General features: G+C 35.7%; 1 protein-coding gene across 1 annotated transcript in view; it reads right to left on the bottom strand.

Moving 5' to 3' along the window:
- Positions 1-545: 545 nt before the first annotated feature.
- GPM6A (glycoprotein M6A) overlaps positions 546-20,257 on the bottom strand; it is a 29,393-nt gene continuing 9,681 nt past the window's right edge. The window contains exons 2-5 of the mRNA XM_068403262.1: positions 11,323-11,476; positions 9,099-9,175; positions 7,768-7,833; positions 546-698 (exon numbers count right to left, since the gene is read on the bottom strand). Of these exons, the coding sequence (XP_068259363.1) occupies positions 546-698; positions 7,768-7,833; positions 9,099-9,175; positions 11,323-11,476 (450 nt within the window). The remainder of the gene's footprint in view (positions 699-7,767; positions 7,834-9,098; positions 9,176-11,322; positions 11,477-20,257) is intronic.

The following is a 20,257-nucleotide window of genomic DNA, read 5'->3' as shown; positions in this document are numbered from 1 at the left end:
ATGTTCATAGGACCTTCACTCAAGTTGCTCAGGGTCCATCTGGCAAGTTTTCCAAATATAAAGGAAAGTCATCAGAGTGTTTTCTTTATATATTGTACATCGTGTACAATGGTCCCTTTGAAGTATACCTGTAGTTAAAGTAGTTATTGAACTCAAAACTAAAAAGTATAAAAAGCTACTTTATTTTCCAAAAACATATAAGAAACAATGCAAAAGGTGTTATGCATAACACATACAAAGTGATTAAAAAAATCAAACACATATTTGTATTTGACAATAGTTTAGTATCCTTGATCTAGCAGAACTAATTAGCTTAAAAGGATTCAGGAAAGGCTATTTAGGAGCTTTGTGGTAGAGAATGGTCACGCAAAGTAAGAACTAATTAAGAAACCAAGTGCTAGACAACCAAGAATTGTACATGGGTGATATATAAGTCACCCAAACTATCTTTTGTGAGAAGCACTTTCAATTTTTTTTAAAATGGTTGGATGGCCTTCAGTTAAAGAACAAAGCATTCACGTGTTAGAAAGTAAGACAAGGTTTCTTTATGTGTAAGCATTGAGCCGCTCTTTAGATCGAGTAGAATGAATATCATGAAGCTCTTGTTCTTCCTTTGATTTAATATCCTCATACTTTTGCATTCTGCAAGCATCTTTCACATAGGCCCAGTTGGCAGACAAGACCATGAGATAGTGGACCTGTAAGAGAGTCAACATGGAGTTAGGAACCAGCAAAGCTAGTCAGAATAGAGCAAGTTTAAACTTGAAAGCTATGAGACAGAGACTGGGTTTTCATCAGAAGGAACTAAGCATTGTCAAGAAGCAGTACAGCAATACAATGTGAAGTTCAAGCTTGAGCTTCATTAATCCTCACATTACTCAGCTCACAGCTGTTACCGTTACCATGACTAGCAGTTGGTAGAAATAGCTATAAAAAATTAAAAGAACTGAGAAATCAACACATCATTCTGGCTTTACTATTTCAGCTAGTCTGCAATTCTACATGGAAAAAATGCCTTCTGGTTATTTCTTGCAGACTTTTCCCCATTGAATCACTATTTGTTAAAGTAGTTGCTTAAGATAAAAATATGCTGGAGACACATCTGTAGTCTTACGATTACATATCTAATAAAATTACAGACAGATTTGCTTTTTCTGTCTTGTTAAAGTTAGCATTAGCTTTCCAGTTAGCCATGATTTCTTTCTTTCATTTACAACTCTAGCTATTTTGTCAAAACCAGCTTATTTGGGAAAAATTTGTCAAAAATTGAAAAATATGTTCAGCTAGGCAAAATGTGACAAAATATAGTTACAAATAAACTTGAGGTCTTAAAAGGGCACACACCTGTCACCATTTAATTTACTAATTGTATTTCACTGTTATATTACTTATACCACAATTTATTTATGTAATTCTTTAAAAAGCATAGAAAACTAAAAAAGAGATTTCTATGATTTTTAAAAGACAACTTCTGTATACATCTTGAATGGAGCAGAAACAATGTTCGTGTTCCATGTAAGCTTTTGAATATGTAAAAATACATTTTTTTTATGAAAACAACATTAAGAGCTTTCCAAGTATTCCATCCAAAAACAAAATAAAAAATTATCTGAAAAGAAGGGGAAAAAACCCCACAGCCTGTGATTATGATACAACTTGCTGGTGAGTATTGGAGGTTGGACCTGACTCACTTGCAGCCAACACGGGTCACTGGATGAGCTATAATGACATACTCCCAAAGAACTTGGTCTATTTAGGTTAGCAAATGGGGAGGACAGAATGTCTATGAATACACCTGAGGATTAAACACCATTTGAAGGATATTGGCAATATTGTCACGTGAATAAATGTTTTTCACATGGCTTTGAATAAATTTAATCTGAAAGTCAGTGAAAGGTATCTTACCAGTAGAAAAATTACGTACTGCAAATGTTTTCCATTATAAATAAAGGATGTAAAACACCCTAATTGCATTTGAGATGGAGCTTAGAACTTTATAAAAATCACATGGTATGGCTGCCAGTGACTGAGTTTAACAATCTGTACATGTCCAATCTTTTGAATAGTGGCAGTGAATGATCAAATGAGTGATAAATTTTAACACAACACCAATACAAGGAATGAAGCTGAGGCCTCCAAGGAACTGTTGCCAAAAATACTTTATTCAAAACTCCACCTTCAGGGGCAGTCACACGCTATCTACATTCAGTCGCTTTTGGAGTTATTTTCCTTAGTCTTCACGTTTGTGGCCATCTACAGTGTAAAGTCTACTTTGGCTGCCTGTTAAAGCAACAAACTGCTCTCCTGTCCACTTCAGCTTCCCAAGTCTGGGCCTTTCAGGAAAGTTTACCTTTCGAAGGTGGACCTCAAACGTCACACCTTCACTCTGCTGGATCTGCTTGCAAAGAACCTCCGACCTTCTCAAAACTTGTCCCCCTCTCACCTGAGGACGTGCTCTGTTGGCTCTGTATTCAGCCAGAAAATAAAAATGTTCAGTAACAGTATTCAACCGGTTTATTCTAGGACTCTCTGGACATTTATTCCTCCCATAGCAGGCTTTCAGACACTTTCTGATGAGAGCATCTCTTATATTTATGTTAATCAACTGCCTCAGAGGTCACAGATAGTTTTCTGATATCAAAAAGATTCCACCCCTCCCTAAGAAATTGATAAACTAAACTAGGATTCAATTAGTGGAAAATGGAATAGAGTAATCTTAAAAACACCTTGAGATTACGCAAATTCCCCTGTTCATATTGGACTGTTGTAGATATGTAAGTATCTTAGATTCATACTAAATGAACAAAACCAATTTAGTATGTTCTTTCTTTTTTTGGAAATGCCAGTGTTGGCTTTTTCCACAAATGTTTGTTGGCAACTGTTGCTGATTAGTGCAGGCTAATGTACATTTCTTAATCTGGATAATTAAGACAGGAAAGCATTCTGAAAATTCTACGATTATGAAATTTCTACAGATCTTTAGGAGTTTCCTAACATCTATAGTACAACACTGGCAGCACAACCTCTGATGATAGTGGAAGTGCTGGAGGTGGCAGCGTGTACTGTGTTACTCTGGGACTCTCTGGTCATAATTTAGCATACAGAAAAAAGAAATGCCTTGTATCTAACTCAGCTGTTCCAGAAGTTTTCACCACGAGTAGTCTCTGGATCAGGCATTTCTAGATCAAATAAGAGACACTAATGCTGAATCCACATTCTGTTGAATGAAATGCCATAAATTTCCTCCTCAGTAAAACTCTTGAGAAAAATCAAAAGAAACAGGCTGGTATTCCTAATAATTCTGTCGTCTCAGAAAATTACAATTTGATCCAATGAAAACAGCAGTGCTTGTCCTTTGAGGGTAAGATTTCAATTAAACAATACAATCTGAACCTCAAACAGATTGTGACATGAGAATCCTAGAAGTGAGGGGTATCTGAGCAGTGTACTCACATCTTCACGATCTTTTAAAACACACCTGCCAGAAAACCCTGCAACTGAATAATACGTGATGAAAATGGGATAATATAGGCACATTTCTTATCCTCACAAAATATTTGGCAATGGCCCAGTAAGAGCTAAATTTAAACCTAATGTCTTGCAGTGTCACTTGGCATTTTTCTTCTACTAAAAAAAAAGACAAACTATTCTGAAGGTATGTTGGCCACAGCCTGACCTTCATTAAACTCCCATTGTTTACACATCCCTTCCTTAAAAAATTGCAGAACCAAACTTCTGGAATAACTGTTGAAAACTCTTGGAGTTCACATTCACTATAAGTAGGATGACTTTCCTGGAAACAACTACTTTAGCTTATGTAATGAATACAATCTCAAATACATGTCCATGTTATATAATGGCATATACATTTAACAGTCCCACCACCTTTGTTTTTTTGTTTAACACCAAGTTCCTAGATACCATTGTCACACTAAGGAGGTCATCTCTAAGTGGCTGTCTAATTGCATTTCACATTTCCATGATCTGAATAGCCTGAAGCCAGTGGGGCTCTGTCAAGGCTTGTTCAAATTGAAGCGGGGCAGCTTCCACACTCTGCCTCAGGATGTTTTCAATTGCAGACATATGCAAGACAGTGCACGGTCTTTCCATACTCTATGAAACAGTCCTGCTTCGGTTTCTTCATAAGGTGAAAATATGCTTCAATCTTTCAAAACTGTAGAATTTCATCTAGGCTAAGAAGGGGTTTGGTTTTGTTTTGTTTTTCCTTTCCTCTTGGGACATGTCATTATCTCAGCAGGGCAGAAGTGTAAATAACTTTTTTCCTCCCCTTACATGTGTTTAATATCCTGCAGAAGAGCACAATTATACTGGGGGAGAGGAACTAGACCACTTATACATTTCCCTTGTCCTTGTTTCAGAAGAATTGATTGCATCTCCATCTTACAGAACATAATTTATGTGAAACTTCAGGCAGAAGAGTACTGCTCACACAGTAACTTTTGAGAAAGGAAACTGTGTATCTCATAATTCAGTTTTCCTGGAGTGATTTTGGGAGAACACCACAGGCAGGATGCTTACTAGCCTTACAATCAACCCTTTGGGATGTCAGAGTTTACACTTAAACAACTTCATGTCTTCTGTTTCTATCTAACACAACACTGAAAACAGTAAAACTAACATGTATTATTTCAACAATCATTTCTGTATCCATTTATTATCCATTCAGCATAAGAAAGAACAGTAATGTTCAGAATCATACATAGTCCAAATTAAGTATGATTCAAAATCCTGGCTATTTTTTCTGTGCTCAAGACTCACAAAAAACATAAATAATTATATCAGGTTTTTTTTCATCTTGGGCTGAAGTCTAAGAATGATAAATTTTCAGAACAAACTATTTGGCATTTTCCTTCCCTGCAAAATAAAGCTTTCCCTGACATATACTCTAAAAAATACATGGGTTTTTCTATACATCACTCCTGACTCATAGGCCAATTCTCTTTTTGAACCTCAAAACAGCATCATTCTTTGGAGACTAAAGAGGCAGCTAGTGAATTGTGAAAAAATTCTAACATTCATATACAAATCTGAGACCAAGAGAAAGATTAAAGTAGTAGATATGGGAAAATTATGACTTGTGACCAAATGGTTTTGCAAGTATTAACAATTTTTTTTGTGTTTTTTGCAATAAATGACTATATTTTTCTAAAATATACTTTTAAAATACAGATTAATGAAAAGTATCCTGATGACAGATGGTCTTAATACTTATGAACAAGCTGATTTCTTTGGTGAATTTCATGACATATATTGACACTAAAAGAGTTAAAGAAATCTGCACATATTAAATAATCTGGCTCTTGCAAATGTCCACAAATCCAGAAGTGGGGATATAACGGAGTATATCAATGTCATGACTTAAAATGTCATTTAAAAGAGCAGATTTTACCTATTCAGTTATTCAGCATTCTCATTGATGATGCACTACTATTACTGACTGGTAATTAATACAAAATACTTACTACTTTAGTCATATGGACTATTCTAGTTTAAAGTAACTGTTTGCAAGAGATGTTTTAAAAGTGCAATGAGTTCATAAGCTTTCTCTTTTGTAAAGGACTGGTATTTTAATCTCATTTTTATGTGAAGAAGTCTTGTTAAATTTCACAAACATGAAGATCTGCTGCTGTTGTGGATATATATGAAGAGTAACTTCATTAAATCATATTTGTGATTATTCTTGCAACAGGACGTATAGGGAAGGGCATTGGTTCTCCAGTGACTTCAATGTTTTCTACACACTTTTGTTCCTCACCCTAGCCCGTTGCTGATACTTTACCACCTTCTACTAATTTGAATGCAGGATCTGGGGAAAAAAAGATGCTTTCTTCTTTCTATATGAGACATTTAGGACACAAAATTCACACCCCCATCCCCCCAAATTACTTCTTCCTTGGGAAAGCAAACTTCTCTTAAAGAAAAAGAACCTGTTAATATCTGCTTGTCCAAGCACAAAATTCTGAACTTTCCCTCATGTCCTGTCCCTTGTCTTTCGGCTACAGTGTCAAGTGTAAGGCACATTGCTCAACTTATAAATGTGGTCTGGTATGCCGGTTTTAAAAATTACCACCATCAAAGAGTGGAATGTGCTAGTCTTCACCAGGAACCCAACATCACAGCGGTAGGATAAAAACAAACAATTTAGTTACAAAACTGAAATATAGACAACACAGTTGTAAACATTTCATAAAGCATACCTTTACCAGCATTTGGACACTACATAGTTAACAAGTACTTAGATCCTTAACCTACATTTCTGTTGAAACAGTGTTATCATGCCTGCAGTTACAGAATCCAATAAAAAGCATACTTGGGTATGGGTAACCCTTCATAAATATGTGAATAAATATGAGGCAACAAAGTGAATTCGTAGTGGATTAGTGCTTGCTGTAACACATCTATGGCATTTTTGATATGGCACTCTGAGCTTTGAAGGGTTTTTTTTAAACTTCATTGAAAGTATCATGCATTTAAACTATGTGGCTCAATGTACCTACTTAATTTGCTTCCACTGAAGATGTGTTTGTTTCCACTGAAAATCTTCTTGTGGCTATTCTGATTCAAAACTCTTCTTTGAAATGCAGAATTGTTATCTGAACAAATTAGCATTTGATAACTACTACTGAATACACTTGAATACAGAATGCACTGGAGAACTATTGGTCTCTTGGATCTACTTTCCTAACAGAAATGTATATATTATAATAATTGCTATTTGCTCACCATTTTTTCAGCTGGAAGCAGAAAAGTCTCTGTTTGGAAAATCAGTTAAATTAATATAAATTATATTCTATTCTCATACTTATTATTTGTCGTTTTGAAACAAAAATTACATTGAAAATATATATTTTTCATTTAGCTGTCTCTGCTGTTTTGTCATGTAATACTGAAAAAAGGGCAGAGAAGAACAAAAAAAATCACTAATGCAACAGGAATACTAGCTTCATTGCATATTCTCTGATTGTCCTTTTTTATAAATGTAATTCTAAAGAGAATTAAAAATTTATGGCCCTGGGATTCAATGAAAAATTACTAGTAGCAGTAGTAATAGCAATCACCATCACTAACTTTTTTCTTATGGAATGCATCAGTACCAAGTAACAGTCATTTTTCATTTCCTATTCCAGTGAGTATCATACAAACACACACTGGTGCAGAATCCCCATTCTAAAAATACCTTTATGTTTAAGCAGACACAGCAGACAAAAGGCAGAAGAGCAGGGCACTAGCTCATACACTTTTTCCTCAGTGGAACATTCTCATTGGCAAAATGTCATCAAATGCAAAGTAATCTTCATTATTAAAAAAAAGCAAAAATTAGTCCTGAGGGAAAAATTGACACATTTACATATATACACAGAACTGACAAAAAGAGTCTGCTCCTAAAATAGCATCATGGCAAGCCTGTGAATAACCAGAAAGGCATAGACCATAAAAGGATATTACTATGGTCATGAGACAGACATGTGAATTCAGACACTTGTCTAAACACAGTAAGAGAATAGTAAAAATTCTTAACACATACTCAAAGGTGTTTTTTTATTCAAAAAATTAATAATGATATTCTACTTCAAAGGGAATCCATCAATATATTTTTTAAAAAGATAAAAGACACTATGGAATTACAGAATTATGTTTTAGTAATAGCGTTAAGTGATAGTTTGGAAATTGAGCAACTGATACTAAGTAACAACCAGAATTATTAGCAATTCAGAAGACAATGGAATACAGTGTTGTGTAGCTTACCATAGCAATGACTGCTGCTCCAGCTCCAGCAAGTGCCACAATGAACAGGTGAAATGTCATGTTTAGCTGCAAAGGGGGACAAAGAAAGGGGCTTTCATGGTGGTACACTAAAAAGAAACTGAACAAAAAGTCTGAATAACGTAGAGCAAATAACTACATTCCTGGTGGCACCTTTCTACAAAATTAATGAATACTGTTACTTTTTCCAAAAGATTGACATCACTATATGACATTGTGCCTGTTTTGTTACAATACTCATATCAGGGATAAAGCATAATTCTATTTTTAAACATTGTCTTTAAACGATAAAATATTTAAAAACCTGAAATTATTTAAAAATAAACAGTCCAGAACTTTTTTTTTTTTGCAGTTACAATACTACCTTACTATATCTACAAATGTTTGTGAAGGTTTCTCTAGTGGAAGAGACAGCCTAAGAAAACCCCATTTCCCTTCATTAGCTGTAGCTTTCCATCTTTGTATATTGATTTACTTCCCTCCCAAATTTGCCAATAAAATTTGTTCATGGTGATATAATATAAACCAGGTTACTTAAATAACTCAAGTTAAGCACCTTCCTCATCCCACCCCAAACTAAATGCTTACATTTGTTTTTAATTTCAGTGATCTGGTTTACAGAGCAGCCACTGACTGTTGACTGCACAGTAAGGCTTGCATTTTCTTAGATGGTTTTGGTATAAAGGCAGATTGTGTACCTTCACTCTAAGAAGATTCATTCAAACATAGCAAGACCCAGTGAAACATTTAGCAAAGCACCCTCTGACTTCAGAGGGATCAAGATTTTAGCCTCCCTTTTTGTTTTAGAGAAATGTAATTTTGTTCGTCCTATCTTTATCCCTGATCGTTTAAAAACAAAACCAAAACCTCAGCTGCACTGAAGTAGGTGGCCTTTGCCTAAGGGAAAAACTGCAAAGAAAAATGCACTAGGAGTTATTATCCTAACACACTACAAGATTTGGTCAAATCCATTTGAAATCTTTACTCTCCTGTCACAACAGTAATCATAAGATCTTCAATGATTCATCATACAGACCTATTCACTGTGCAGCAGGTGCATTAGCTTTCAAAAACACCTCATTAAAAATATACATGACAATGGAATTCTTAAAAAAAATAAAATACAAGTGTATTTAGAAAACAAACGGCTGGAGAAATTGCACTGACTAAATTTGGTACATGGTAAAAGACTAGGAAAAGTACTTGCTGACTATATTTTCCACTGGGATTTTATTTCATCTCTATAGCTATCAGTTACTTCCTACTATAACATATATTATGGATTTGCCAAAAATATTGTCACATTTATTCACCTCATTAGAGTCACACATCTTGATGAAACTTTCTGATGTGGTGCAAACCTTCTTTTCCTCTCCAATAGTTACAATACCTGGAGCAGAACAAACATTCACAGCGTTTAGTATTCCTAGTACATAGCAGTTTACTTCATATGAGCCAGAAAAGCTACGAAATACAAATTCTTAGTTGCTTTGCAGAAATTTTTTAACAACAAAATCAGTTTGTTGTTGATAATCAGGGCCTCCCGTACGAGGACAGGCTGAGAGAGTTGGGGTTGTTCAGCCTGGAGGAGAGAAGGCTCCGGGGAGACCTTTTAGCAGCCTTCCAGTACCTGAAGGGGACCTATAGGAAAGCGGAAGAGGGACTTTTTACAAGGGCATGTAGTGACAGGACGAGGGGTAACTTTTAAACTGCAAGAGGGTAGATTTAGATATTAGGAAGAAATTCTTTACTGTGAGGGTGGTGAGACACTGGAACAGGTTGCCCAGAGAAGTTGTGGCTGCCCCCTCCCTGGAATTGTTCAAGGCCAGGTTGGATGAGGCTTTGGGCAACCTGGTCAAGTGGAAAGTGTCCCAGCCTGTCGCAGCGGCGGCTGGAACTAGATGATCTTTAAGGTCCCTTCCAACCCAAACCATTCTATGATTCTATGATAATTTCAGCCATCACAAAACTAACACGTCACCTATTTAGTAAAAACCCTAGTAAGAAACATGCAGATAATAATTTTTCAGCCATTTTTGAAAATATCTTCATTGCAGATTTGATCAGCACAACAATCAAAACATCAGAAAATTATTTGCAACCAGTATATACACTTACCATGTTTTTCACAAATATTCTCTACCCTCTTGTGGAGAAATGTGCTGTATTTTGTTTTCAGATATGTTGATCTGGTACTAAGCTTCTTTCACAAGTTGTAAAAAAACATTACCAAAACGTATACTTTATTGTAATAATAGTTTCTCTATCAGCAAGAGTAACTAGAATCTGCTGTACTGTTTCCTATAGCTAATGTCCAGACACTAAATCAAAGACTAGCTTGAAGAAAACTGCTGTAACTTGGTTATCACGAAAAAAGGTACTATTTTTCCTATTAGCAACCAGCAGTTTTTACACTGAATTTACAGGAAACAGGTACATTCACAGAATATACATTTTATATGTTAGTGTTCTATGCACATTTTAAATAGAATTAATAATAAAAAATAGGCATGAATATTAGCAAAATAAAAGGTCATAGAAAGAAGAAAGAATACTCTTGATGAGATCTGCACAGATAATTGCTGGGGGAAAAAAAAAAATCAATAAATTAAAAAAAGATTTGTTTTTTCCCCTTTGTGAAAACCATAATGTGAAATATTTTTTTTCAGGTTAAGTGAAATGTTTAATATGAGCCAAACTGTTTCTTTCCCAAGCAATATAGCATTTTAAAAATCTCAAAATACCAATTAAAAATATGCTGAGGTTTTATATTAGGCCAAGGCAACAAAACAAAGACTCAAGGAACTGCCTGTCAAGAGCATGATTACCCAATGCTCTGTGGGCTGAGAAACGATCAAGGCTAGAACAACTAGATTCAAATCAGTCTTGAGGCAGAAAGGAATTGCATTGTCATCACCAACACAAGAATTCTCAGACTTTTTAAGATTCCAAACCCCCTTTTGTCCAAATTTCTCATCCCCCAAAACACATGTGTGTTTATATCCCCACTTTATTCTAACCTCCACAGTTCAGGCTTTAGCCCTGCTCTCTCCCTCCACCAGCCTCTTAAAGTGTTATTATTTGTATTGTGGCTCTTCATCAAAACTTTTGCAAGCAATGAATCTTGTCCTGTCCTGATTCACCTCTAGGGTCCGCAGAGGCAGGTGGTAACCTAGGATCTCACATCTCCAAATGAGTGTCCTACTACAAGATTAAAGAGTCATTCTCCAGATGAATGACTAATTAAGCCTTTTAGGCAAGTTCCAGCAATTCCAAAAGAAGAGACTAAACAGAAGCCCCAGGCCAAATTTTCAGTACTCTGGGAGGATGGACAACGTTGATTTAATTTTATCACAGCTGGAAATGCAGTGCATCTCTAATATACTGCCTTGACTAGTGGGTAAAAGATACAAAGAGATGCTTAACAATTGTTTGAGAAACACTGAAACAGTTCATTTCAAATACACGGAAGCAAAGCAATGTGATGTTTTCTTTTGCGAAATTTTGCTTTATATTTAGTTCTCTTCATTCACATACCATACTGGCGAAGATCCAAGCAGAGATTAGCTCCATCCACTACAGTGGCATTTCGGCAAATGGTCCACAGATTGAAGTACATGTAAACAGGCAGAGAAGTGAAAGCTGTAACGCCAAGCCAGGCCAACATAAAGATGTATGTCAGCATAATAAACTGCAGTAAAAGAGGGAAAAACAAAACCAGTGGTAAGTCTGAACTTAACTGATACTCAATTGCAAAAAAGAAACCACAGAGAAGTAACAAATACATTTCTGACTGCTTTTGTCTGTTTCTGTCCTTATTTAAATTACCATTTTACTTCGGCCACAACAACCCCATGCAGTTCTACAGGCTGGCGGAAGAGTGGCTAGAAAGCGGCCCGGCAGAAAGAGACCTGGGGGTGCTGATCGACAGCTGGCTAAACATGAGCCAGCAGTGTGCCCAGGTGGCCAAGAAGGCCAATGGCATCCTGGCCTCTATTAGGAATAGTGTAGCCAGCAGGTCTAGGGAAGTGGTCGTCCCTCTCTACTCAGCACTGGTGAGGCCGCACCTTGAATACTGTGTCCAGTTCTGGGCCCCGCACTTCAAGAAAGATGTTGAGGTGTTGGAGCAAGTCCAGAGGAGGGCGACCAAGCTGGTGAAGGTTCTGGAGGGTCTGACCTACGAGGAACGGCTGAGGGAGCTGGGGTTGTTTAGACTGGAGAAGAGGAGGCTCAGACGTGACCTTATTGCAGTCTACAACTACCTGTAGGGAGGTTGTAGTGAAGTGGGAGTTTGCCTCTTCTCCCAGGCAACTAGCGATAGGACAAGAGGACATAGCCTCAAGCTTCGGCAGAGGAGGTTCAGGTTGGCCATTAGGAAGAATTTCTTTTCAGAAAGGGTTATTAGACATTGGAATGGGCTGCCCAGGGAGGTGGTGGAGTCACCATCTCTGAATGTGTTTAAGAAAAGACTGGACATGGCACTTAGAGCCATGGTCTAGTTGCCATGGTGGTGTCAGGGCAGCGGTTGGACTCGATGATCCCTGAGGTCTCTTCCAACCTGATTGATTCTGTGATTCTGTGATTCTGTGATTTTGATCTGATAATAAGTTCATGATCTGGTCAAAGTGAGTGACAGAGCACTAACATGATGTTTGTGAAGAACAAGCAGTTATGCTTCCAGAAGTGCAAGCTTACTCCACGTTCCTGTCACTCTTGAGACTATGTGATTGATCTAAAGCACTGCATCTGAAGTGCAGACAGCTGCATGCTTTGTGAAGCATGTCTCTCCCTCTCTCCCATCATCACTACTCCACAGTTAAGAAGTCACATGGTTGCTTTTTCCACTGTCAATCATGATGCAAAAAGTTAGAATGAAATACTATAGGCTTTGCTTGGTTTTGCTTTTAAAATCTGAGTTTAGATAAAAGCGAGTCATTATCCATGGCTGCCACAGAATCTCACTGGCAAATCCATTTTGCAATGAACCAATGGACAACATATTTGTCATTTTGTTACTGTATTTAGACATATTTTAGGTCTACTTACAAGGGAATTCGTCATTCAGAACAAACTAGGGTGCTTACCTCCATTAATAAGAAACACATTAAATTACATGCTTTGCAACACGTGTTCTCCAAAGTCCACACATTTTCTTTTTTTTTAGCCATGAGCCTCAAGAGTATAGCAATCTGCTTGTAGGAGGCATTGAACTCCACTTGCCTTCAGGGCTGGTAGTTATGCTGGCACACCCAGCTTCCGTAAATATGTAAGCATGCTACACTACTACTCTGCTGCTAACCTGAGATGACTAGCAGACACATTCATCAGTAAAAAATTACCTTTTCATTTTATGCTGTGGAAAGAATATGAAGATGTTACATGGTTAAATGTGGAAGATAAGTCAGCCTTTAAATGTTGAATCCAAATAGACCGAAGATTTGAAGGCTTCAGAAATGCTGATGGATCTAAACACATTACTGAGCCAAAAAAATTTCAGCACACTACCATTTTTGTAGCTGCTTACCACAGAAAAACATTGACTCTGAGAATAAGAAATTACAGCTATTTTTGAAAGCTGAATAAGCTCGTCCACAATCTGCTTAAAATTAAACCTTAAAGAGTAAATAAGGGGAAAATGGAAGACATTTTCTAGTTCTTTTTTAATGTAAGATCTCTTATATTAGGCGATAAAAGAAAAAGCCTAATAAAAATACAGATTTTAGTTACGGAAATCAAATAAGTTCAGAATGAAAAGGGTTGTAAATGGTAGTAAAAATTGTTAGAGGGTTGGCTTGTCCATGTGGACCTCATCAGGAAAAGCAATCCAAAACAACAAATGTTTGAATTTTAGGTGAGGTAGTTTTATTACTTTGAAGTTGTGGGATGGATATTCTAATGCAGTATTAAAGAGATCTTAATGTGATTTACTTTAACTCACTTACAAAGAATATTAAATAAAAGCAATTTTAATTCTGAGGAGGTATATTTACACAGGGATTTAATGTAGTTTAATTAATCCAGTTTAAAATTCAATTCTGATTAATTTTCCTGATTGTCCCTAGGTAGATGAGTCTTTCAGCAGTCATTTGAAAAACTGGAGAATTTATACCACTAAAAATAATTATCAGAAAGATGCAGGAATGTAAACCAAAGTGGACCAAAGAATAGAAGTATTCTGTTTAATACTTTGGGTATTTACTTTCTATAATTTTCTTTATTTAATACTCAACACTTCAGCTCCACCTGACAGTTTGTAAGTTATGAACCATTTTAACTTTTACTTAACCTCAGACTAGTTTAAAAGGGACACTGATGTGAAAATGTATTCATGCATATAATAGCTGTCTTCCTTTCCAACTTTTCCCAAAAACACACTTACTAGAAAATCAGCTGACAAAATACAGAAAGTGATAGCAAAGTCTATAATAAATATATACCCTTGAATGTTACAGTAGACTTTTCTGTGTGTCAGTTGCTTTATATAATGGAAATTCTGTTCCATCTATTGCAGAGAAAATAGTCAATACAAGTAAATACTGTTCCGTACATACTGTACACACTCCTATTTATTTTTCATTGTTGCTCCTTTATTGTTTTCTTTTTTTTTTCTCTCCACATTACAGCCTTAAAGCTAATGAGACAACATCTGGTTCAACCCCAGGCACTCATTTACGAATAATTACTTGGAAAATTACTTGGAAATGTAGATTCACTTCAGGGCTATGAATTCCCAACTAAAATGCTATGTCTGATCTTAATTTATTTTCAAGCTAAAGAGTTATACTCAATTTTTCTAAAGCAGGAGCAAGATATAAGAAAGAAGTCTCTCTGTGTGTTCTCAGAACAGCCTTTGAATTCTCAGTTTACTATATTCTATAAGTATTTTAAAGGTAAAACCAGCCTCCTAGCTTATATTCTATGAGTTTGACAAAAACAGGTAAGTCTGAGGCCTTATTTTTGAGCCTTCTCCTAGAATTTCTGAACTAAAAAATATCTAATAAATGTAATACATATCTCACTGTAATACATGCATAGTAATTTAATGGAGGGCTAAATCTTTGATAATAGTCACATTACTGAACTGTAGTTACTGTTTTTAAGACTGAGCTCCACACAGATTCGGGAATCTTCCTGTTCTGTGATTACCACCAAATGGATGAAAAAGATTAGCCTTACTATAAGCATTACAATTCCTATTTAAAATCTTTCTATTTTCTGATCTGTAGTAGGGATGAAACTCTCCGTAGCCTTGCATTGCTTAAGAAGCTTGTTTAAAAATCCGTACTGAGTTAATACAAAGTATTGGTATAACAAAGAGGGGAAAACCCAGAGATTATCAGCCTCCAAAAAAATCTGCCTTGGGCATAGAATAAGAGCAGAAGAAGTCTGTTAGATGATGGCTGCTGGGAGTCACGAGAGCTTCCTTCTTAGAGAATTGCCTGCTTGTTTATGGAAGTGATTCTTTTTTAAAAACATTAATCTGTTTAGTTGAGTATCTCAGAAAAAGTGAATCAAATGCTGATTTCATTTTAAAAACATATTTTAGAAAAGAAAGAACTTTATATTTCCTCTTTCAGTCACTTTCAACTAAAGAGCCAGTGGCCACAATGTTATGCCCATATGCATATCATAACACCAACAAGACAGGGGGAAAAATAGAGAAATTTCCTTTGTTTCATGTAAAAATAACTAAAATGCAAAACTTCACGTTAAATCACTGGTAGCTATGAGTTATCCTTGGAAGCTGTTATCACTGATATCAGTGAAGCAAAACACAAAAATATGATCTGGGCAATAATACACTTTCTGCTGTAGGGGCAGTAAAATGCAAAAGGTTAACCTTGCACAAGTTATTAGTGTCTAGCAATAGGAGGTGTTAGCTTATAAATTCTTGTTATAATGGAATGAAATTGTGCTTTTTTTTTAACACAGGTGAAGGACTAAATTATTTCTTTAGATAATTTTCTCTGCTATTACAATCTTCCCTCTTTGCTCTAGAGACCTACAAGAAATGCTTAAGGAGCCTTTCACTCCAGGAATTACATTCAGAACTCAGTCTCCTGAGATTCAAAGGGATCTTTCTCCTTTGAAGTAACATTCTGCTACGTGACCAGCCAAAGGTTTATGAAATAGCAGTACAGCATCTTAAAGAGGTACCACAGTTTGTTCTTTAGTACGCTGTATTGCATTGGTAGTGAAAATTACTTTCTCTGATCAGTTCAATTTTCACTGTAAGAAGCCAAACCCATAAACCCAAAACAAAGTGGAAGTGATAGTGGAATTCATCTACAAAGTCATGAAGATAAAAGTTCTCCAATCGATACTGAGTTCACATTGAGAAAGACTAGCTAAAGTAGATAATTATGTGAACAAAACAAATCTTTAACCTTTGTAGGGGTTAATTGCTTGTACCAACACCATGGCTGGTAAAACCCTCTTGGCCAGGTTTTATAAGCTTTTCGTTGCCATTAATGGCTATCCCGAATCATAAATTATCAAGGTAAGCAAATAATCAACCTTATGGAAAGATTTTTTGATAAAATCTGTTGCACAGATCGATGTAAAGAAGTAGAGATTTCAGAGCATGTTCTGAAATGGTATATATACAGAACAGCGCTCATGCTGGTGATGGCTGGTTGAAATCCTGTTTCCACTGAAAACGTTACCCAAATCCTAGCTTTTTTAATAAGATCAAGATTTCGGTTACTGCTTTCTTTTTAAAATTTATAGGTACTCATCCTGTGAAAAGCACATTCATTGAATTTCAAACACTGTTCTTTTTAGTTTTGTTATAAATATTTTAATACCCCTGAAGAAACATTGTATGATTGCTTCAGTGACCCTAGGGACAGAGACAGTGAAATCATATCTAAAAGGTACTGTTACTACAGAGAGATTGATTGAAATGGAAACAAAGTAAACTCCAGTCATGTTATTGTATGAGTAGACTGCTGCTCATTACAAAAAAATAATATAGAAACATAAAAACAAATTCAGAAGTGCCTGAATAAAACTTAACTCCAGAAACTGCATGTTGTCATGCAATTTTATCTTTGTTCCAAGCCACTCAGTACCTACGTTTACACATCCTCTCAATTTAGTTGTATACTTATTTTATATGAACTCCCTGACACAAGCTCTCAGCCCAGAGAGTTGTAAGAAGATATACACCTTGCTATGCTTATATCTCATTTAGATTTATTATCCTATGACATACACACAAAACTTCATTGTTTACTTTCAGCTTGGTGATCTAAGAGGTTCCGTCCAAACCTCTTCACAGGCTTAGAAATTATCTTTGACAGTTTTTGCCAGAGATCAAAACTGCATCTACAGAGATCATATACCTCCATCCTGCCAAAAGCCTGTTATGTTTCATTATTGTCAGTGCAGGTCACCTGAAGATGAATCCAAGATTAACCTGGCTGTCTCTAACTGGGATACTGGAAGGCACCTGACCTCCACAGTGCACTGTGTAGTCCCGTTTCTGGGGGCAGTTTCCCAATTGCGTATTGGAACAAGGCCCTGTGTGTCATTTGATAGCAACTCAGAAGCATGAACAAGAAGATCTTTTCAATTTCTTCCTTAATTTCCCTGTCTCTCTAACGTCCCATTCACATTCAATCATCTATAGATTTGATTTCAATACTGATAAAAACTTATTTAGCTTTAGCACTTTGCCTAGCTTTAAATTCATAAATGACCTTTGGCTTTCAGGCCTTCTGACTCAGTCTTGTCCATTTTTCCTAGGAGAAACTCCTTTGAGTTAATGCTACTGTCTCCTTACCCTGTGTGCATTCTGCATAAACATATTTACATACTCTTTTAAAAAAATTCTTCATTGCAGTCACCACATATTTTCTCAAATGCTGACCTTTGTCTTGATGAAGTTGTACTGACAGAGAGCTTAGTTCTTTCTGCAGTTTACAAGAAGTCAGACTTAAAAGTACTACGTGTGTTTCTACCTTAGATGTATTGTTTATTCACATTCGATTTTATATAATGCAGGGTTCTGCCTACCACATCTACAGTCCAGACTCAGTAGCCTCCTTTGGTCAATAAACTTTTATCATAGATTAGTATAAATATTAGATATTTTGCTCCTGTTCACAATCTGTATTCTTACTCTACAGGTGTTTAGTTCTTTTTATGTTTGGGAGGTTCAGAACTCATCCAACAGAATTTTGTGATTTTTGCACTTTTAATAAGAATTTCTACATAAATACTTCAACCTCTTCTCAATGTTTTTTGCAACAGCATCTGAAGTGTATAGTTCCCCATATGCAAATACTAGAGAGAGCAAGTAGAAATCTCGCTGAGTTTCTCTGGGAAGGATTTTAACATTGCAGAACCTAAAATAGACTTTTCTGCTTAATTAAAAATGTTAGGTTGTCTAGAACCAGCAATACTATCCTTATTTATTTAAACCTAAATAAATCATAATGTTTTCTTAAATGGTCAAATAAGAAATTGAAAAAAATTATACAGATGTCTTTAAATTCATTGATATATCAATGCTTAATATGTTACAGGTCATCCTTTGCCACACTAGTCAGCTTCTCTTGGTATTAATATAGCCTCTTCTTACACACAGTATGAAATCTAAATATGTTCAAGAAGGATTGTTAAGTAGCTCACAACCAAATGGCCGCCTTTAACATTCTCATTTCTGTGCTAACATCTCCTACATTCATGCCTCATTCCTGAACAGAAGTAAAAGATGAAGCAAAAGTATTTCAACCTATCTCATTTTATATATAATGCTGCTTGAAGAAAGAGACTGATGTGCTGATATTACCAAATCACAGAAAATACACACTTACAAAGTCTTTTCTGGTTGGTCTAAAATACCACTCTCATTGCTAACAATCACTTGTTGGACATTTATTATTGCCTCTACAACACACATTCATCCTATCTGTCTCTCTGACATATAATATTCCTAGGCACAGCTCCAAGAGTCTTGTTGAAACATAGATACATTTCATGCTATGCTATTACTGTCATGTGGTTGATCCCTCTTGGCTTGCATTCAAGACAAGCGCATCAAGAGAAAAAAAAACAAAATCAAACAATTATGGTACAAATTTCTCTTCAGAGTGGGACAGACTTCTCATGTTTGCCTAATTGCAGTTCATCAAAATACTAAATATTAGCTAATGTGACATTCCTTGGATTGTTAAAATCTATTACCAGAAAATGATTAAATCCCTGAAATTTTAAATTTTGAAGCATCCATTTTATGGAACTGTTTTGTTTGGGTTTTTTTAAACATTTTTCTTCTACAGATGTTTTAGATGGCTGAAAAACTGGTTTTGACAAAATTAAAAGCAATTCTCACTGTTATGTTCTACTTTTCATCTGCACATACATTTTTCTAACGTTTTCTTTAAATGTGTATTTCAAGGTTGAAATATTCTACACATGATATCTATTGCTTCATAACTATTTAGATGTCTATAAAAAGCTGGTTTACTTCCTGATTTACTCTGAATTGATTTACTGGTAGCAGTGGTGGAGGAGTTTTCCACAGCTGCACCAGAAATACAAAAAGAAGATTCTCTAAGAAATTGATTCATTTTTTGAAACTTTGTTTTGTAAATAAAACCACTATCAGAACATACTCAGTTCAAAGAAGACGGCTTTGCACTGATGCAAGACTAGGTTTTCCCTGAAGATTTTATAATTTATCTTTTCGGTACTTCCATATAAATCAATTATACACTTTTTTTTTATTATTCCTGAATAGTCTTTAGAATGTTTATGGGTTTGTAGCATTGTGCTGCTCAAAGTTGTTGGCATTAGTTATTTTATATAACCTTCAGGTGAGACTATAATTTTATAGTCCAACAGGCTTCTGAAGTCCTACAGGCAGCACTGGATCTTACCTGCTATTTAACAGCAGCAGAGTTCCCTACTTAATTTTACAACCTTCTAGATAGGAATTATTTTTTCTCAAAATGTATATACTCATATTTTCACTTTCTCAAAGTTTTCCTCCTCCTTTTGTTTTTCATTTCAGTGGTGTTTCTAACCCTTTGACGTACTCTTTGGGAATACAGCTAAGCTATTGGTTTTGTATTTAAATGTGATTACAGATAAATACACTGGTTTTTAAACTAGGGTTTTTTAAAATGGAGTAGATATCTTCATTAAATACTGCTGCTTCATGGGTTCTTCATGCCACGTAACTGTTCAAGTCAAAAACATAAAATATGAAAAACAATCAGTTCCATCATGACCCACTCCCTGACAAAGTAGGCAGATCCTAGTAGTAAATTTTCCAGGTATTTTGCTTCCAAATTGCCGATAACCTATTTGTAAAAAACCTGATCCATACTGTAATAGTTTTCAGTGATGACAAGTTCTATACCCACAGAAAAATATAACACCCAGCTGGGAAAAGACTGCACTATACAGATTGTTTACATTTTTTGCATTGCCAAGACTGCAATTTTTGTTCGGGAAGTTT

This window comes from Nyctibius grandis, chromosome 6 (assembly GCF_013368605.1).
Source record: "Nyctibius grandis isolate bNycGra1 chromosome 6, bNycGra1.pri, whole genome shotgun sequence".
NCBI lineage: Eukaryota > Metazoa > Chordata > Aves > Nyctibiiformes > Nyctibiidae > Nyctibius > Nyctibius grandis.
This window is presented reverse-complemented; position numbering and strand designations above follow the sequence as displayed.